The sequence below is a fragment of the Zootoca vivipara genome, chromosome 14 (genome assembly GCF_963506605.1).
Source record: "Zootoca vivipara chromosome 14, rZooViv1.1, whole genome shotgun sequence".
Taxonomy (NCBI): Eukaryota; Metazoa; Chordata; class Lepidosauria; order Squamata; family Lacertidae; genus Zootoca; species Zootoca vivipara.
The window spans coordinates 39,281,390-39,301,347 of record NC_083289.1 but is presented as its reverse complement, the minus strand read 5'-3'; the positions used below and the strand labels follow the sequence as shown (position 1 = coordinate 39,301,347).

Sequence of the window (19,958 nt, the reverse complement as noted above, 5' to 3'; positions counted from 1 at the left end):
CTCCTCCAGCACCAGAATTCAAAAGCATCAATTCTTCGGCGATCAGCCTTCTTTATGGTCCAGCTCTCACTTCCATACATCACTACTGGGAAAACCATAGCTTTAACTATACGGACCTTTGTAGGCAAGGTGATGTCTCTGCTTTTTAAGATGTCTAGGTTTGTCATTGCTTTTCTCCCAAGAAGCAGGCGTCTTTTAATTTCGTGACTGCTGTGATCAAGTAGCCCAAGAAAGTAAAATCTCTCACTGCTTCCATTTCTTCCCCTTCTATTTCCCAGGAGGTGATGGAACCAGTGGCCATGATCTTGGATTTTTTGATGTTGAGCTTCAGGCCATGAAAAAGCTACAGCCTAGTGAATCTACGCAGTTGTGTCGTTGTGCCAAGCGCTTCGAGGCCGAAGGCGGGATTCGAACTCACAACCTACGATTTTCGTCAGCCGATCTCGCCGTGTCACCAGCGCAGGCTCAGCCGGCACGGATTCGGTCATCGCCTTCTTGGAGAATGTTCCATTATAAACAGAAGGGGCGACAGCTCGGGGTCAGGAGATGTGGGCGGTAACTTTTAGAGGCGCGAACGCAGCTCTGATAGGCGAGCCGTCTCTCATCAGAGCAGTTTTAAGAGACCTTTAAGCTTTCCGTTCCCGTTCCCACTATCCGGTTCCTTCCCCCCCCCTCAGGTTTCATTTTTGGTATGCTCCACGGGGTCCGCGCCTGTGGGGCTCTTGCGCCCTCTGTCAATCAGAGGCGGTACGGAAGCCTGTGGGGCTCCCGTCTCCTAGGTGAGCGCGCGCAACTTCCCTCCCCTCGTCTCATCGCCGTCACGTGCCCCGCCCTCTCTTCCCTCAGCCGCCGCCTGGCACTCCGTCAGCCCTGCCAACGTGGAGCCGGCTGAGGCCGAAGCGAAGGCGGAAGTGTTCTGAGGAGAGGAGGGAGGAGGAGGAGGAGGAGGAGACGGGGGGCCTTTAACCAGCCGCCGCCGCAGCTGCCGCTGAAGAACCTCCGGCCATGGAGAGCTCCTTGGAGAAGGTCGGCTCTGCCTCAGAAGTGTCTCAGGCGGGGAAGGCGGAGGGCGGGCAGGGATGGGGCGGGGGTGTCTTGTGCCAAGGCGGAGGAGGAAGGGTCCGCGGTGCCAGGGGTGGGGGCTGAGGAGAAATCGTGACGGGGAGGTCGCTGCTCCAGACGACGGTCCACAGTCAGCAGCCTTGCAAATGCGTGTAGAGAGGTTTATAGATGTGTGTGTGTGCATATATATGTGTATGCACACATATACACACGCATACCGGTATGTGTGTGTGTGTGTGTGTGTGTGTGTGTATATATATATATATATATATATATATATATATATATATATGTGTGTGTGTGTGTATATGTTTGTATATACACACACACACACACACATATATATATGTATGTGTGTGTATTAGAATTCCTATAACATATATATATATATATATATATATATATATATACGTATATATATGTATATTATATTTGTATGCGATACATATTTGTGTAATATTTATATACGTCACACACATATGCACACATAGATAGATGCATGCTCACACATATTATGAGTGTGTGCATACATATATTGTGTTATACAGTATATATGTGTGTGCAGAAGCATATATGTATCCATATATCACACACTTATACATGTGTGTAATATATGTATACATATATGCTTCTGCACACATATTTGTGTTTGTAATACTGTTTATGCACACACACACACACACACATAAAACACACATATAAATGCACATCTGTAAGCACATGGGTGTAGAGCAATATATACATGTGTATGTTATATGAGTTTGTTGACCACACACACACACACATTATATACAAATATATTATTTTTAAAGCAACATTTTTTATGAGTTTGGGCTGGATCCTGAGTTAGTCATGCCCATTAATTTCAGAAGGACTAATTCTGGATACAGCCATGTGACAAATGCATATGTGTATACCGTATGTACTGTTGTTAAATAGGCAGATAATAGCAACATTAATAATCATCATAATATTAACCATTGAAAATGATTCTTCTTCTTAGGGTAGCAGTGGAGCATAGCTCAAGTGGTAGAAGGCCACCTCCTTGAGGTTCCAGTCCTATACTCATGGAAGTGAGCTAGTCCCACTGAAGTAAATTGCACCTACTTCTGAGTAGATGTGTCTAGGATGGCACTGAAAGTGGTGCTACCATTAGCATATGCATTTAATATATTTCAGGATTTGTTTTTGAGGTTTTTAAAACCAAAAGGAGAGGAGAAAGAGGAACCCTCATTCTTAGTGCTGAATATTGCTTGATAGGCATTTATTTTATTTATCCATCCTTCCGGCAAGAAGTATATCTTGTCTGTGTATAATATATCCAACCTAGCTTGTAATCCAGCAGGGCTGGCCCTACCGTTAGGCAGTGTGAGGCAAAAGCCTTGCGCAACAGATGATGATGGATGGGAAATGGACAGAGCTGCATGTGTCATGTGATCTGCCCTGCACCCTCCTAAATTAGGCTTCTGATCTCAGGTGCAGTGGAGGAAGATGCTGTCTTGTTGCTACTGTCAAAGTGTGATTCAGCTGTTATTCTTGCCAGATTTTGTACAATGGTAGAATGAGGTGGCACCATGTCCTTTGCCTCAGGCAGCAAAATGTCGCAGGTAAGCCCTGCAATCCAGCTGGAAACACACATACTTTTTTAAAAAGAAGAAGCCTCATTCACAGAAAAAAAGAGGAAAAAACCTTAAATGCTATTTATGTGCCAATATTTTACATATTGGCTTAAAGCGAGAGACTGTTTATGCAGGCTGTCTACCACATATTCTCTCTCACAGGAACTGCCAAATGCCTTGATGTAATAATAGCGATGTAAGCCATCAAATAGAATATATCAAGCTCCCTTATAACTGAGGCAAGTCATTGTTACATCTGGGAATGACCTCTAAGGTTTAAGTCATCAATGCCAGTTAGAATAGTGGGCAAAAAGAACTCAGTTGTCTGACTCAACATCAGTTGCTTCATATACACATATACAGCTGGCCACAGATCATTGAGTTGATCTGTAAAGTCACAGGTTCAATGTCTTGCATCTCAAGTTAAATGGGTGTCAGGTAGCAAGTGCTGAAAGCTGATGTCAGTCAGAGCAAAGTAGATAATATTTGTGTTTGGCAGACCCAACATCAGGGTTCTTCATACATGCAGAAGGGCAATGCTCAGTGGTAGAGCATCTACTTTGCATTCAGAAGGTCTCAGGTTCAATCACCAGCATCTTCAGACAGGGCTGGGAAGCAATCCTAACTTGAACCTTGGAAAACTGCTCCCAGTCAGCGCAGACTGTACTGAGCTAGATGAACCAATGATCTGATTGTAGGAAGCTGATAAGGCAGCTTCCTACGTTCACATTATGATGGGGTTGGGCCACGGCTCCATGGGAAGATCCAAAACCTTGGCCTCTCCCAATATAATAAACTTGGCTAGCAGGTGCTGGGAGTGGGGGAAAGCTATTGCCTCAGTCCTTGGGAAGCCACAGCTAGTCAGAACAGAGTGGATGACAGAATGGTTAAGTGGGCCAATGTTCTGACATGGTATAAGACAATGTCATGCATTTTGTGAGGAATGGCAGTAGCTCCATGGGTTGGCGTGTATGAGGTTGTGGGTTAAATTTGTGGCATTTCCTGTAAAAAAGATCTCCGGTAGGAGGGCTGGTGGAGACCCTTTTAAAAACTTTGTAGAGCTGCCCCCAGTCAGAATGGATTGACAGTCTGATTCCATATTAGGCAGCTTAATATTCATATCATCTTTATTTCAAGGCCAAAAATACTCCTTACGGGAGAATGTGTTTCTATAATAAAGCATAAACACACACCTGTAGCTTTTTGTTCTAGTCTTGCCTTTATGACATGCTTGTTTTCTGTGTGCAGGGATCGTTAACTTGTGTTTGTATAAGGGCACTTAATCATGTGAGCCCCTACCTGTTTTGTGAAGTAGTACAGTCATCAAACAGGTTTTCCTGCTCTTCTGTTCTTGAGAACTATCAACAGGCAAACATAGATATCCTTTTTAAGAAGCTGTGGGGTGCTTGCAACAAACACTGGGGATATTGCGTGGCATTTGGTACAGAAGGGCAGAACAAGAAGATGCTTTAAAGGCTTTCCCTTTAAACTGCCCTTTCCCTGCTTATATGTATGTTGTTGTTGTTTAGTCATGTCCGACTCTTCGTGACCCCATGGACCATAGCACGCCAGGCACTCCTGTCTTCCACTGCCTCCCGCAGTTTGGTCAAACTCATGTTCATAGCTTCGAGAACACAACATCAGGGTCTTTTCCAGGGAGTCTTCTCTATATGTATGTAGTTATAAAATATGTATTTATAACTATAAAGTTTAAGTTGTCTCCTTTTTTAGTGGGGAGTTAGTTTCATACTTATTTCTCCCCTTCTTTATTGGTTGTTGTTGTTTTTTTAAATGTGGGTAGGTGAAGGGTTGTTGTTTTTTTTAAAAAAATGTGGGTAGGTGAAGGGGGGAATACTGTTTTTAACTCTGAGGCATCCAAGTGTGTTCATTAGTAAGAGCCATGTAACAAAGCCAGTGTGGTGTAGTGGTTAAGAGCAGTGGACTCATACTCTGGTGAACTGGGTTCACGTCTCCGCTCCTCCACATGCAGCTGCTGGGTGACCTTGGGCTAGTCACACTTCTCTGAAGTCTCTCAGCCTCACTCACCTCACAGAGTGTTTGTTGTGGGAGAGGAAGGGAAAGGAGATTGTTAGCCACTTTGAGACCCCTTTGGGTAGTGATAAAGTGGGATATAAAATCCAAATCCAAACTCTGCAAAATTTGAGAAATTAAACTTCATACGATCTATCCATTGTGACCAAAGAAGTTTATAAACTTGGGTTCATTGTGTAATCTACTGGTATTTTGAGATGCACATTGTCACTTGCTGTTAGAGAAATATGTACAGTACTGCCATTTTAGTTCAAGGCAGAGCTTACTCCCTATGAATCTTGGAACATAAGGACAGAGTGAAATTTCAAAAGGACCAGCTCTCACAAATGCTTTCTGTCTTCATGGGGATGTCTTTAAAACAGGGGAGTTGAATTTAAAACAGGGGAGGGAAAACTCTTCCATCCCAAGGACCATATACCCTCATGGGGAACGTTCCAGGACAACATGCTGATGGTGGGCAGGGTCAGAGAAAACTGTGGCTAGAACACTGGGTGTGTCTCCTGCTTTTGTATGGTAGGCTACATTCCAGCCATTTAAAAGTCAGAGGTTTCTACACACAAGCACACATCCTCTAACCAGGCAAGCAAGAAACACAGGCAAAACACATTATTGCGAGGCAAAAACATTCAAGAAGGGCATGGAACAGGGCCACTGCGGCCACTGGGGAGAGGGGGCATGACCTCGAGAGGACTGGAGACTGCAAAATCCCAAGGGCTGAATAGAGACAATTGGAGGGCCACATTTGGGAACAGGTGAGGTTCCCTGACCCCTGCTTTAAAAAGTGCCTATGTTAGAACTCAGAAGTTTCTGTCGCCTTGTTTTGTGAGTCATTCTTTAGAAATATGTTTCTGGGGCAGCTTCTTGCCAGCACAATAAACCTGTGGAAACAAGAGCAGCTGTTGGATTGTGGCAGAGACCAGTTCAACATGTCACCAGGGAACTGGAGGGAATAATTGTACTAGTTCAACCAGGCATCCTTACTGTTTTTCTGCAATATTTCTCACTCATGTTTGTGTGGCTATATATAGAATAGATAATCTTACATACTGTAGGCAAGCAGAGAAAATCCAGGTGTTGTACCTAGTGTGGTGTTCTAAGGTGGGATTTAAAAGATGGTGCTGATTTTTATTTTCAAGGCCACATGAGGGACCTTGGTGCTCATCACACATTTTGCTCTCTTTAACATATGCACAAACACCCATAAAAACCTTGCACTTGCACTTGCTGCACTTGTGTTCCTGGGCCAGGTTCAATGGTATTGCATTAATGTGTAATGGAACATCTTCAGGCACACTTCATCCTTTGTCTGCCTGTCCGACCATTGAGATCTTTGGGGGAAGACTGTTCATAGTCCTCCATGAGCTATGCACAGGGTTGAACTGCATGCTGTTTACAAATCTACACTCAAAGTTAACTACAGATCAATGAGAGGTACTAACTTAAAAGTCTTAAAATTGGCCAGCATGAGTGAGAAAAAAAAACCTGGTTCTAAGAAACCACCGAATGCTCCTGTTTTACAAGTTAAAACCGTGAAGGCTGAGAAATAAACAATTATCACAAAGCCAAGCATGGTAGAATATATTTTTATTTATATACTGTACTTGCTATTAATAATTTGTTCCAAATCAGACACTCTTGCCGATCTATTGCAAGTGACCTAGAGATCCATCTTTTTCCTGCCCTAAAGTAGTGAACGTTCAGACAATTACATTCAGGGTCTCCTATGTTTTAATAGCTTTTGGAGTGACTCTCTTTGAAAGCCATTTAGACCAAAGAGTAACAGAAATTTGACCGTAATTCTTGATTCTGAAGGACTAGAGATACTTCAGAAGTACTTAGTTTAAGAATGAAAATTCATTTGCCAGTTGATATAGTGGGCTATTTCCCCCATTAACATTAGGTCTGTTACCTGCTTTAAAAATTCTGGGTGGATCTAATGGGTTGATCTAAAGTTACATACGTGTAAAAGCCATCATGCTGAAGATAAAAGCACACTTCTATGTTTATGGGGGGGGGGATATGGAGCTGCTCTAATTAACAGGAAGTGTCCTGTCATTATGGAATCAAGATTTCAAAAGAACTTGTTTATCCACATTTGCAGAGGCCAAGGTTTTTTTGTGGGGTGGGTAGCAAGCCAGCTTGCCCTCTACTGTCACTTCTGATGCCTTTCTTGGCTGGTGCAATTCTTAGCATATCCTATTTCAGTGCTGAACTCCTGAATGTCTAGTGGGGGCAGGGACATTCCTGGTGGGTGAATTGCAGGGACCGCAGCCATGGAGAGCTGAGTTAGGTAGGGTAATGCCACAATTCTGTTGCCCAGAATCCCCAAAAACCATAGAGCTGGGTCCCCTGAAATTGATGGAGGCCATGGCAATGCATTGGTGGGACATCACCCTTTGCAACATAGTCATGGAACCCACTAAGCAGTAGGTCTCTAGGAAGCCATCACAGTGCCATCCAGTCTACTAACTCAGCAACAGCATCCCCATAGTTGTGTTGCTTGCCCACTTTTTTTTAAATATAACTTTAGGATATTTGTAGCCTGCTTTTCAATATATGCAAAATTCCACAGCAATTGAGTTGACAATAAAACATGGGTTGGCTGAGGAGATGTGAGTGGCTACTCTGTCCTCCCATCCACCAATAATGTATGTGTGAGCACAGACATACAATTTTACTCCATAGGGAGTGACATACTGAAGGCATTATTGTCTGAAACTTACCTATCTTGACCGTGTGTATGTTTGAGAAATTGGTTTTTAAAAACCTGAATTGAATTTGCCGTTCTGTCCTGACCACCCAAATCAGTATGGCTGATGGAGGGTGGGGGACCTTTGAGGTATCTTCCCTTTAATAATAATAAAAGTTCAAATCTCAATTGGTCCAAATGAATTAATCCATTTTAGGACATTTTCTCCTATAAGGAAACTGGTGTGTTCAAAGCTGCTTGCTGTTTTCACAGCACTTGCTGTCTCATGAAAAAAAAAATGCTTTGATGTCATGGCTTGAGACTCTTTCTGGATTTTTTCTTTCTGTTATTCCCACAACATCCTGATAGTTTTTGTTGAAAAAAACTGATGGGTGTATCTTTAAAAAAACTACCCTGTGTAACAAGGAAGTAGAAGCAAGTATATTGAAATAGCAGTACATTTGTAAATACATTTTAAACAAATAAGGAATTGTTCTAGCGCGTGTGTGTGTGTACCGTGTATAAGAAGGGGAATTATACTAATTTATCTTAAAAATATCAGGATGTTGTAATAACAAAAAGAGCCTCAAACCATGGCATCAAAGTATTTAATAATAATTAAAAATCTTAGAGGAATTTGTATAAAACTAATGTATGACAGTCACACACACACAGTTTCTTGTCCTGCACACACACACACACACACACACACACACACACACACACACACACACACACACAGAAACAGCCACTACTTGCAACTGTACTTTGTAAAATATGCCTGTGCAGAATTACCTATAGGCATATTGCATTCTAATTCCTACATTGAAGAGCTTTCTGTATAGAACTTTGTGATAAGTGAAGCAGACTTGAGTTGAAAACAAAACTTGTCTGGCTAGATTGCAAACCAGCTAGTTGGTATCTTGCTGGCATTCTCAGCAAAGGAGAAAGGGTGTTAAAAGAGCAGAATGGAGATCCACTGTGAATTTGATGGGTGAAATGAAAAAAGAGGTAATGCATTGCTACTTCCACATATTTGTTCTTAACAAAAGGATTTGGCTGTATAAAGTCTTTTACGGGATAGTGAATGGAAGAGGAAGCTTCAGGAGGAATAATGAGGAAAGGGGACTGTGAGAACAGGTTGATCGTTGGACTCTTAGCTTTATATGCTAATTATTTGTATTTTTATCCCATTCTTCCTCCAAAGCGGTTGATCTTTGGACTTAACCTACATGCTATTTATTTGTATTTTTATCTCATCCTTCCTCCAAAGAGCTCAGGACAGTGTGCATGGCTCTCTCACATTAACTTTGTGAGGTAGGTTTGGCTGAGAGATAGTGTCTGGTCCACAGTCACTCAGAAAGCTTCATGGCTGAGTTGCCCTGATTCTAGTCTGACTCTCAGGACACTTGCAAATCTTCAAACTGCAGTCTCTCACTAAGAGCCATTATACAGCAATCAATACCACCAAGCATGCACAAGTGTTTTCAGACACCTGTTGTGTTGCAGTCTTACTTCACATTTTGCAATGAGAACATTTTTAACGTGTAAGGTGTACATCTACAATATGTACTATGTTGAAAGGCCCTACGAATCGCCCCAGGTAAATGATTATCATGGTTGTCTGGCTGCTGCTGCTGCTGCTGCTACTTCTTGTTGGTAGATAGATCACTGGCTAATGGTCTAAGTTAGGTGTTTGATGTTTCCTTAATGTGGGCTCATGAATGATTAGGAAATACTGTAGCTGGGAGATTTCCATTCAGAGTTAATCAGAGCTTTGAAAAAATGGCACCTACATTTATAGAAAGGGCTGATAGAAGTTAGGTGTGTGTGCACTTGTATGTGGGCACGACACATCCACAATATGCATTTAAAATACATTGCTTCCCCCAAAGAATCTGGAGAGCTGTAGGTTGTTACAGGTGCTGGGAATTGTAGTACTCTGTGGAGCAAACTGCAGCCCTCGGGATTCTTTGGAGGATGTCATGTGCTTTAAAATGTATGGTGTTAAAGTGATCAGAGAGCAAGTGAGAGATGGAGGAAAGACTGGAAGTGTCTTTAGGTGCACAGTGCCTCCCTATGGCGATCTTGCATGAGGCAGCACAGGGGTGGGGAAACTTCTCTGGCCCATGGCCCAGATCTCAATCTCTCTGACCACTAGCGGGCCGAATTTGGCAGGTGGGTATGGTTGTCTACCTGTCAGTCACCTGGTGTCATAGTGACATAGTGCAGGTGATGCCCCACTTTGAAACCCTGATTGTCTGGACTTCTAAACACAATGCAGGGCTTTCAAACAGCCCTTTGTAAACATTCCCATGCTCTTGTGGGAACTTTGGAGATATGTACAAAGGGCTTTCAAATAGCCCCCATGGTGCTGCTTTAGACTTCATCATGCAGGCTGTTTGAAAGGCCCCACTGCACTTTGAAGTCCTGAAAACTGGGGTTTCAAATCACAGCGCTGGGAGGGACATTCTGTTTCTATTGAAAAGAAACTGCTTCACCTACTTGAGCAAGGCACATTCCTACTGCTCATCAGCCGGTGGGTGGGTGGGAGAACACCTTGCTCCAGCAAAGGAATAATTGGGAGATCACTTTAAGCTCCCACTTGTTTCTTTGAAACCACACCTACTCATTTACACGTGATGTCATACATGTCAGGTACAGGGCAGATAGGTGTGGCTTCCTGAAAATGGCCTGAAGTAACAGACCTACTCCCTACCAGGTGTGCATGCCACTTGTTTCTTTGTATGTTCCACCTGTATATTTGCATATCCCCAGTTCTATCTCCTTTCAGTGAAAGCACTGCTCCCCTGAAACTTCTCACTGGTCTTAATCCCATTGTCTTTTTCATTCTTCGAGGCCAACATAGCAACAGTTTGTTTCAGAGTGTGCACATGCATGCTTGTATAATTACATTTTCCATAAAGGCTATTGTCCGTAATATTCTTAATGTAAAACTTATTTTTTTAAAATCAAACCATGCTATTCTTTTCATCATTGAGATTCCTTCAGGATTCTGGGGCAGGTTGTATTTTAAGGCATTTGACACAGCCTTTGAATGTTGAGGCTTACTTCTAGATACTGCAACCTTACCATGTGTGTATAAATACCTGAAAATATACATTTTATGGCATTCTTGCTTCTGGTTGGGTGTGGTATAAAAAGATTGCTGGACTAGATGGACTGTGGTCTGAAGGTTGCTCTTATGCTCTCATTTGTGCAGTTGTCTAAAACCCAGTCCCACAATCTGTTCCAGATGCTGAACATTTGATAAAGCAACTCCTTCCTTCATTTCAGTGGAAGGCATTGAACTGCATGTTGCATAGGCTTGTTCAGTGGAAATGGGAGCACCAGAAAGTTGTTGTTGTTGTTGTTGTTTAGTCGTTTAGTCATGTCCAACTCTCCGTGACCCCATGGACCAGAGCACGCCAGGCACTCCTGTCTTGCACTGCCTCCCGCAGTTAGGAACTCCAAATAAATAGACTCTCTGGTTTTTACCTTGAAACTGAACCCACAAGGAATCAATCTCACATCAGTGATTGATCATCTGGTAAGAGGAGCACTTGCAAGCAGGGAGAAATTAATTTGGATCCTTTGGGAGTTCTGCCTTCCACTTGGAGTATCTTGATAATAGAGGCCTACAGACCATTGGGAATAAACATCCTAGTGCTTCTGCAACCAAGCAGTGCATTGCAGCATCTGTAAAATGCTATCTCTCTGCTGTCATTTTAAAAACTATATTAAAACACTAGAACTAAGGAAGAAATTTGCCACTGTGCCAATCATATGAGGAAAGAGGAGGCACGCCATTTGTTCAAGCATATGTTTGGCTTCCTGACTGCCTTATCTGATTTGTATATTACAATTGTTGACTCGGCTCTCCCTTTTCATATATGTGTAAAGGTTGCTACAGGTTCACCTTCAAGTGTCTCAGGTACCACACACCACCTGCTAATCTGAAGTATACACAATAATTAGGCGGATGTGTTACCATGGCTTCATTTGAACTTCTATGTGCAATCTTATTCACTTTTGGCCTGTTTCCCTTACAGTGCATTGTCATATTGTAGAACATTTTTCTTATTTTGGATATTTTCTTTTCCAGAGCACCAGGCCACATAACAAATGCAAAAGCATGCTTCCGACACTTGGAATCAATTTGTACATTATGAATTGGCCCTGTATGAATAGGCAGTCTCACAAATGGCTTGCTCACATAAGTGGTGGAAACATTGAAGAGAGGCTTAAGGAACTTGCAGCAGCAGCAACTTGTATAACTGAGTTGTAGACCAGCAACATCCAGAGGACTACAGATTCAGAAATCAGTGGCATTTCATTGCAGGGCTGGTAAAATAGACTTGCCTGAAACCCACTCCCAGTCAACAGAAGATGATTCTGAGCTTGATGGACCAATGTTCTGACTCTTTATAAGGCAGCTTCCTGTAGTGAGGATAACCAGTCACTAAAGAACTTTGTTTTTCATTTCTGGATAGAAGAAACTTCCTTGAATGAAAAAAGGGATGTTGGATTTGTAGGCTTGAGCCAGGGGGTCCCCAAACTAGGGCCCGGGGGCCGGATGCGGCCCAATCGCCTTTTCAATCTGGTCCGTAGACGGTCCGGGAATCAGCATGTTTTTACATGAGTAGAATGTGTCCTTTTATTTAAAATGCACCTCTGGGTTATTTGTGGGGCATAGGACTTTGTTCATTTTCCCCCCTTCAAAATATAGTCTGCCCGCCCCCCTGCAGTGACCCCTGCGGACAGGCATCTCAAAGAGCCTCTGCCTGAGTGGCCACCAAGACATGTAATTCTTGGAAGTAGAAGTGGGCTTGCTTGTATGACTTTGGCTTTGTTCAGATGTAATAGAATTCCATGGTTCCCTGTGGTGAGGTCCTGCTATCACAAGCCTTCAGCTCAGGTGCTCCTCCTTCACACACAAGGGGAGAAAATTAACCCTTTTACTATCTTTCTCAGAACATTTATGCAATTAATGCTATTGGCTTGATTTATGCCATATTGGTGTGTTAAAAAGCTAACATAAATATTATTATTTTAATAACAGATGGTTGACCCTACCTTAGCAGAAATGGGAAAGAATCTTAATGAGGCGATGAAGATGTTGGAAGACAATCAAAGGTACCTACTAATAGCAGCCTTGAAGAACATTCAGGAGTGTTAGAAAGACATCATTGTTGATAAGTTTTCTGCTCGATCCAGCAGAGCCTATTGTAGTTGCAATAAGAAAATCGTCTTTTGATTTTGTAATGAACAATTACGGTAGATTTGTCATTGAAGGACAGCAGTTATGCTCCCCCGACCATGTCCCGTGATTTGGGGAAGGGGCAAGATAGGCTTTGCATTCCTAACTCTTCACACAACCCGGAAGCAGCTTCATGGGATGGGGAAATTTTCATTGGGACCACAGCATGGGTACAAAGGGTTAAAATAAAAAAGTCTACATCCCTGTGCATCATAGTTCTGATCCACCCTCTCCACACCTGCTACATACTGTTTTTAAAAGAGACAGGCAGATGGCAAGTTTTTATCATCTCATGTAGTTTGGCCCTGCATGAGAACTACTGAGAACTCACATAGCCTCACTTGCTCATCTCTGGTCCAGGTGTTCAGTCTTCGTGGTGCACTAGACTGGTGCACTATGAAAGAACTCTGGCAGCTAGCCAAGACAAAAAAATCCCATTGCATTTATGGTGGGATTAGGTTGCTTTGCAAATATGCCTAGTCTAGAATTTCCCTTTAAACTTATATTTAACTGTTCTGAAGACAACAGGTGTTTCATATCCTTTTGGAGGTTCCCACCCCAACCCCAACCCCAGGTTTTATAGTTAGGAGAAAATGATTTTTGTATTGCATAGGAAGTGAGGAATAATTAAACTGGCTTCTGCTGTAGCAGCTAGATTGGAAGCACTCAAGAAAATACAAGTGAACTATCTGTAGGTCATAAACAATAAGCTTTCATTTAAAAAAATATGACATCTACAAATTGTCAATAGGTAGCATTGCATTTCCTGTTTTGAAGTTAATTTTATATGGCAAATTGTCTGCTGGCAAATCTTTTAAACAATATTTGATAATTTTTATTACCTGCTTTAGTCATTTCTTTCAATCAGCGGTTAACCTTTAACAGCCCATTAGAGCAGATCAGGTTCAGCACTTTAGAAACTACTGAACTACTAAAAAAGTGAATGACTTTTCCTTTGAAATCAAGTTGTAGTGGAAATTTTATGTGGCTTAACCAAGGGCAGGATTTAAACATCTCACTTTCGTATGTTGAAACTAGGAAAGTGGAGGAAGAAAACGAAAAAAAGTATACAAGGAAAGATATTCCTGGACCACTTCAAGGCAGGTGGGTAATATGATCGTGAATCATGATTTTTTTTATTGTATCCTTTATTCTACCATGCTATGCATACAGAAGGTCTCAGGTTCCATTCCTGGCATTTCCAGATCTCAGGCACTAGGGCTGGGGGAGAAACCTTGCTTGGAAGGTCAGGGTAGACATTATTTCACCCAATGGACCATTTGTATGTATAAGGCAGCCACATATCTCTAGCCTACAAGCTGCCAAGAATACACTTAACCAGGGTGTTCTCATTCAGTAGATTGTATTGGTAGAGTGGCATAAGCAAGGAGACTAGTCCCCTGTCAGCAGCAGCAAAATAGGCAGTCTCTTATTCGTGCACTTTGGTACTTTTGGCATAGTACTCAAACCAGTCATTTAATTTACTCACTCAACTAACCTGCCAATAATGCATTGTGCAAATAAAACGGCTTCAGTGGATTGTGCTCCTTGTGGTTTTTTTTAACAGTGAGTCAGGGGTAGAGGAAAATAACCGTTGATAATTTCTTTTTCCAAGTCCCTGGAATGTATTTACATTGTGTTACTAGAGAAATAATAATCTACATTATTATTTCAGAGTTCATGGTGCATTTCTAGACAAGCCTCTCAACAAATTACCGGGGGGGGGGGGGGGGAACTATAGAGATGCATTGGTACATCAAAAGGGTCTGATTTTTTGCTTTCTTTTTCTCCCCTTAGTGGACAAGACATGGTGAGCATTCTCCAGTTAGTTCAGAACCTTATGCATGGAGATGAGGAGGAGGAATCGTTGCAGTCTTACCGGTAAACAATTGTACATGTTGGTTTGGACCCAAAGGTGTTCTGCTTGCAGGAACACCTGCTTGCAGGAACACCTGCTGCTAGAGTGTTGCATGAGAAAAACTGCAAGCACATGCAGTAATGTTCTTCCGCCTGCTCTGCTACATCATATGTATGACCTCTTGGAACAAGCAGCTGCATAAGAGCAGCTTACCTATTATAGCTCTTACTTGAACTTTAGGTCAGTGTTTGTGGAATAATGCCAGGGGCTGTTTTACTTTCCACTCATAGTTAGTTGTATTAATAATAATAACAAAGTTTTCCTTTATTATTAAATTCAAAACTTATTTGAACCTATTTATATCAGGGAATGGGACCTAGGTGGCGCTGTGGGTTAAACCACAGAGTCTAGGGCTTGCTGATCAGAAGGTCGGCGGTTCAAATCCCTGCAACGGGGTGGGCTCCCGTTGCTCGGTCCCAGCTCCTGCCCACCTAGCAGTTTGAAAGCACATCAAAGTGCAAGTAGATAAATAGGGACCGCTCCGGTGGGAAGGTAAACGGCGTTTCCGTGCGCTGCTCTGGTTCGCCAGAAGCAGCTTTGTCATGCTGGCCACATGACCCGGAAGCTGTCTGTGGACAAACGCCGGCTCCCTCGGTCTATAGAGCGAGATGAGCGCCGCAACCCCAGAGTCGGACATGACTGGACCTGATGGTCAGGGGCCCCTTTACCCTTTGCCTATATCGGGGAACACAAGAGGGCACGCTTAATTAAAGGCTTTGTATATTCCTGATGGAATAGATACTCAGATAAGGCAAACTAGATTCATTTTTTCAGACTGCACTCTGCTTCATTACATTATTAATAGGAAATTACATGCAGCATGAAATATTTTCTGCTTTGGTGTCCCCATTTCTTCAGATTGCCTGTATCTTTCAGAACGCTGAATTGATGACAATCTGAATCTTTCGGGGAAGAGATTCTAAGTGGACTGCAAGCCTAAATTTCTGCTGGAAATAGCTCTTTTTGAGGAAATGGCTGCAACTCAGCATAAACCATAAGCTTTACATGCAAAAGTTCCCAGGTTCTACCCGTGGTATCTCCAAGTAGGTTTGGAGAATATTTCTGTCCAAAACCCAGGGGTAGCTCATGATGGTGGAGGCATAGAGGCACTGGACGGCCACTGCTGCTAATATTGAGCTCCCCTGATCTTACTGCTGCTGACTTTCCTGTTCCAAAGAGGGCACCACTGCTGCCCGTGGGAGCATGTCAGTGCTTCCTCCACCTGCCCATGAGCTACAGCTGCTGAACCCTGGAGAGCTGTTGCTGGTCAGTTCAGGCAGCTGCTTACATCCTGCCTTTCCAGTAAAACGTTCAAGGCATCTTGCAGTGCAGCATTAGCATACAATAAAAGATTAACCAATAACATGAAAAACCCTGCAGGGACAGCAAGTAAGATAGCTGAAAACCAAATACCTATGTAAAAAGAAAGCTCTTCACAGAGCAGCATAGGAACATGCAAGGGGAGCTGTTTTATTGGCTTTAAATATTGTATCAGTTTTTTAAAAAATTGCCATACACCTCTTTGGGATATTCACAATATCAATATTTGAAATACAAATATGGCTTAAACATGAGTTCCAGGAAAATCAACGCATGACCTATTTTCAGGAGGCTTTCAGAGGATTTGCTGAGCAAAAATGAGACGAATGATTTCTGCAACATTGGTGGTCGTTCTAATGTGTTTCTGTCTTGCAGGCTTCAGAACGTCGGAGAACAGGGTCACATGGCTCTTTTAGGACACAGCCTGGCAGCTTACATCTCTGTGTTGGACAGAGAGAGGCTCAGAAAGCTCACATCCAGGATCCTTTCTGACACTACGCTGTGGCTGTGCAGACTTTTCAGGTATCCTGCATTATGAATGACTTGATTATAAACATTACAGTAAAAAAAAAACATGTTCTGAGTTATAATCCCAAATATATGAAAATCATACAGTCAGTTGGAGTGGCAGTTTTGAAGGTATGAGGCAGCCAAGGTATTCATTGACTGCACAAACCTTCTCCGGTGTGAAACTGCAGCCGTTCAGAGGTAGTTGAACTCTAGCTCCCATCAGCCTTGGCTAGCATGGTCAGGAATGATAGGGGTTGCAGTCCAAAAACATTTGGAGGACCATGGATTCCTGACTTCCTGCTTACTTGAATCTTATTCTGGACAAATGTGAACCTTTTTATGTGACTGTTCTGTTCATTTTAAGTTGAAGGACAATAACACTCCCCCCCCCCCTTGAGCATTCAGAGTAGAAAGTGTCTTCCATTTCTGCATAATTGTAATATTTGGTAAGTGAAGTGGTGCCTTTCCCATGAGCTCATATTTAAGTAATAATTTCTCTTAACAGGTTTGAAAACGGGTCAGCGTATTATCATGAAGATGACCGTGAGGGCCTTTTAAAAGTCTGCAGACTTGTGATTCACTCACGCTACGAAGACTATACAACTGAAGGCTTTAACGTGCTGTATAACAAGCAGCCTGTTATATACATTAGCTCTGCAGCCAGAGCAGGCTTGGGACAAGCTCTTTGCAATCAGGTAATATGGAACTTTTGGAGTCTTATCTGTAAGTGACCCTTTATTTATCATGTTGTCCCCTTAACTGGTTTCACTACACAACTATACTTTCTATTGAAATATTCTTTTTAAACCTCAAAGTTATGGTTAACATCAGTGGCAGTTTTCTTTTCCAAATGATAGAGTAGCTATGTGAGACTGAGGCCTTTCAAGTTGCAAGCTAAACCTGTGTTTTCTCTATTCTGCCATAGCATACCTTCTCACTTAAATTACACACACATTACACTTCATCAGTTTAGATTTCTCAACTTTACTTTTATTTACATGTTGAGAAACATAATAGTGCTTTGACCCCTATCAAAAAGGTTGCCAGCTGGGTATTCCATAAAAAGGGCATCACAACTGATAAGGCCCATGGCTAGGTCGCCATCTCCTTCCCCACCCACCCCCGCAACAGTATCTCTGACCAGACTGTCACCTATTGGGAAAGGTGGTCTGGCAAGTATTTAGACCCCCAGCCGTTTAGGGCTTCATAAATTAGTGACCTTAACCTGTGTTTAGAAACAGTGCAGATCACGGAGAATGGTTGCAACGTGGCTCTGAATAAGCACGGTGCTCAAAAAACTAGTTTGGCGCCCATCTTAGCCTTCTTCAAAAACATGCACAAACGTGGAAATCTGAAACGCTCGGATCAGGTTAGGGATATAACGTCTGTCTCTTCCCTCTGCAGCTTGGTTTGCCTCTTTCCTGCATGTGCCGGGTGCCTTGTAACACAATGTTTGGATCTCAGCATCAGATGGTAAGTTTGAGCAGAAGCAGTAGCACACGGTCTTGTTCTATTCATGTACATAAATAATTGTTCCCTCCTTTGCTTGGTGGCAGGATGTTGCTTTACTGGACAAATTGATTAAGGAGGACATTGACTCTGGAAAGATACCAATATTATTAGTGGCCAATGCTGGTAGGTATCTTTAACAGATGAAATTTGACTAGTACTTCTCCCCCCCCCTCCTGCCCCCCACTGCACTTTCTCGCCTACTCCCAATAGAAACTTACATTTCTAATTTATACAGTAGATAGAATGCTGTTAACTGGCTGCTTTATAACTGAGTTGTCAGGCTCGGTCCTAGTTTTCACAGAGGTACAAGCCAGTGTCTGGGCTGTTCCACTTCAGGTTTGCGGGTGGGGTCTCCCATGATGGAATGCCCCTCCACACTCACTAACTAAATAACTAAATAACCTATGAAGTCTAGAAGCCTCTCTTCTTTTAAATGAGAGCTAGGATTGTGCCCACAGCAGAGAGGGAGGTAGAGTAGGGAAACTTATGCTTCTCTGAGTTAAACAGGCCTCAGGCACGGGAGTGCTAGCCAGTGCCCAGATGACAGCGCCAGGAGTATTCCAAAGGGGGAGAAGCTCCCACTCTTGTCCCTCTCATTGTAACATTAATTGGACTCTGGGTGGGGCCTGCATGCAGCAGCGCAGCTGAGCCATGCACCAAGTCTCAGTAGGGCTGGTTGACCGCACCCCTGGCTAATCCTTTCTCCCCACCCCCATATGCTAGGTACAAAAAAGGTGCCTGCTGAAGGTGGGGGATCTTGGTTTCCCAAAATTTAGGGCTCAGGTGGTCACTGAGTTGCTTGGACAGTTGACATGCTCCATGCAAACATGCTTATCAAAATAAAGCCCCCATTTCTGGGCACCGTATTGTTGGAAAAAAACACAAGGCTACTGGAGTGTAGCTTGAGGCAGGACAAGCGCATCAGGTGGCTGGAAAGGGAAAGCTATGCTCTCACGTCTCCACCATGTGTTGACTGGGAGGCAACTATTCCTTAACACAGGAAGCCTGCCCTGGGGCAGTTGTTGCTAAAGGAGTATTGGAAACAGAAAAGACTGAACACTGCACTACTTAATATAAAACTTTACTTTGTTGAAATGGAATTCCAACTAATTTTGAACCTAATAAAGTGCCTAGGAGAAGTTCATGTTAAGTGGCTGCGGCCATTAATCACCCATCTTTTTTGCATTTGGATTGTTCCTCTTCCCTCTCGATGCAGGTACACCAGGAGCAGGGCACACAGACAAACTGGGGCGACTGAAAGAACTCTGTGAGCAGCACAGCATGTGGCTACATGTCGAAGGGTATAGTCCCATTTTAATGTAATGTTAAGTTGACTAACTGTGCATGAGATCCCCATGAAGGTAAATAACACATGCACAAATGGCATGGCCAGGTTTGTGCGTGGTTTTGCATCGTACTTCTTCATTAGTTGCTCCCCATCCTGAAATACAATCCCCTTTTTAAAATCTCCTAAACTAAAAACAAGTGAAGTGATTGTAAAAAGGGGAAAGGCAATAGACGCCATTGATTAAAAAATTGAGCAGGTTTTGATGAGCAGGTTTTCATGGAGCTGTTTCAGGGCGAGTTTTAAAGGACATTACAGTGCCCTGCAAGAGAAGGGTTGAGAAGGGTTTTACATATATTGCCAATGTGCAATGCCATCCCTAAGAAAAGGAGTTTGCCAGACTGCAGCCCAATGAGCAGGCTATGTTTGCCCCCCCCAACAGCCCTTGGTTCACAAAGGCATTCCAAAAAGCCTATTTCGTTGCTGTGTATTTGTGGAAAACAGAGACGTGGGAAACTGCTTTGTGCTAAGCCAGACGCTTCTTCTGTGACAGGTTTACAAACTGGAATGAAGTTACAAATGAAGTAGGCAGACAGAAACATTAAAATCTAGTCCTTAACCCAGGGGTAGGCAACCTAAGGCCCATGGGCCACAAGCAGCCCATGGGGGTCATTTAACTGGCCCACGAGCCGCCCCCCAACCGAGCCACCCGCTCAGCGAGTCTCCACACG

General features: G+C 43.0%; 1 protein-coding gene across 4 annotated transcripts in view; it reads left to right on the top strand.

The window, feature by feature from the left end:
• Positions 1 to 848: 848 nt before the first annotated feature.
• The window catches only part of PDXDC1 (pyridoxal dependent decarboxylase domain containing 1), a 36,957-nt gene continuing 17,847 nt past the window's right edge, over positions 849 to 19,958 (top strand). Inside the window, exons 1-9 of one of the 4 annotated variants that reach the window (XM_035130836.2) lie at positions 849 to 1,026; positions 12,485 to 12,558; positions 13,721 to 13,786; positions 14,480 to 14,563; positions 16,296 to 16,442; positions 16,936 to 17,125; positions 17,835 to 17,903; positions 17,987 to 18,065; positions 19,159 to 19,243. In XM_035130836.2, the coding sequence (XP_034986727.2) occupies positions 1,006 to 1,026; positions 12,485 to 12,558; positions 13,721 to 13,786; positions 14,480 to 14,563; positions 16,296 to 16,442; positions 16,936 to 17,125; positions 17,835 to 17,903; positions 17,987 to 18,065; positions 19,159 to 19,243 (815 nt within the window). In that variant the 5' untranslated portion in view covers positions 849 to 1,005. Of the gene's footprint in view, positions 1,027 to 1,719; positions 2,670 to 4,331; positions 4,354 to 4,388; positions 5,486 to 12,484; positions 12,559 to 13,720; positions 13,787 to 14,479; positions 14,564 to 16,295; positions 16,443 to 16,935; positions 17,126 to 17,834; positions 17,904 to 17,986; positions 18,066 to 19,158; positions 19,244 to 19,958 lie in introns of those variants that run through there. The other 3 variants (XM_035130837.2, XM_060282755.1, XM_060282756.1) reach the window with 3 other exon arrangements.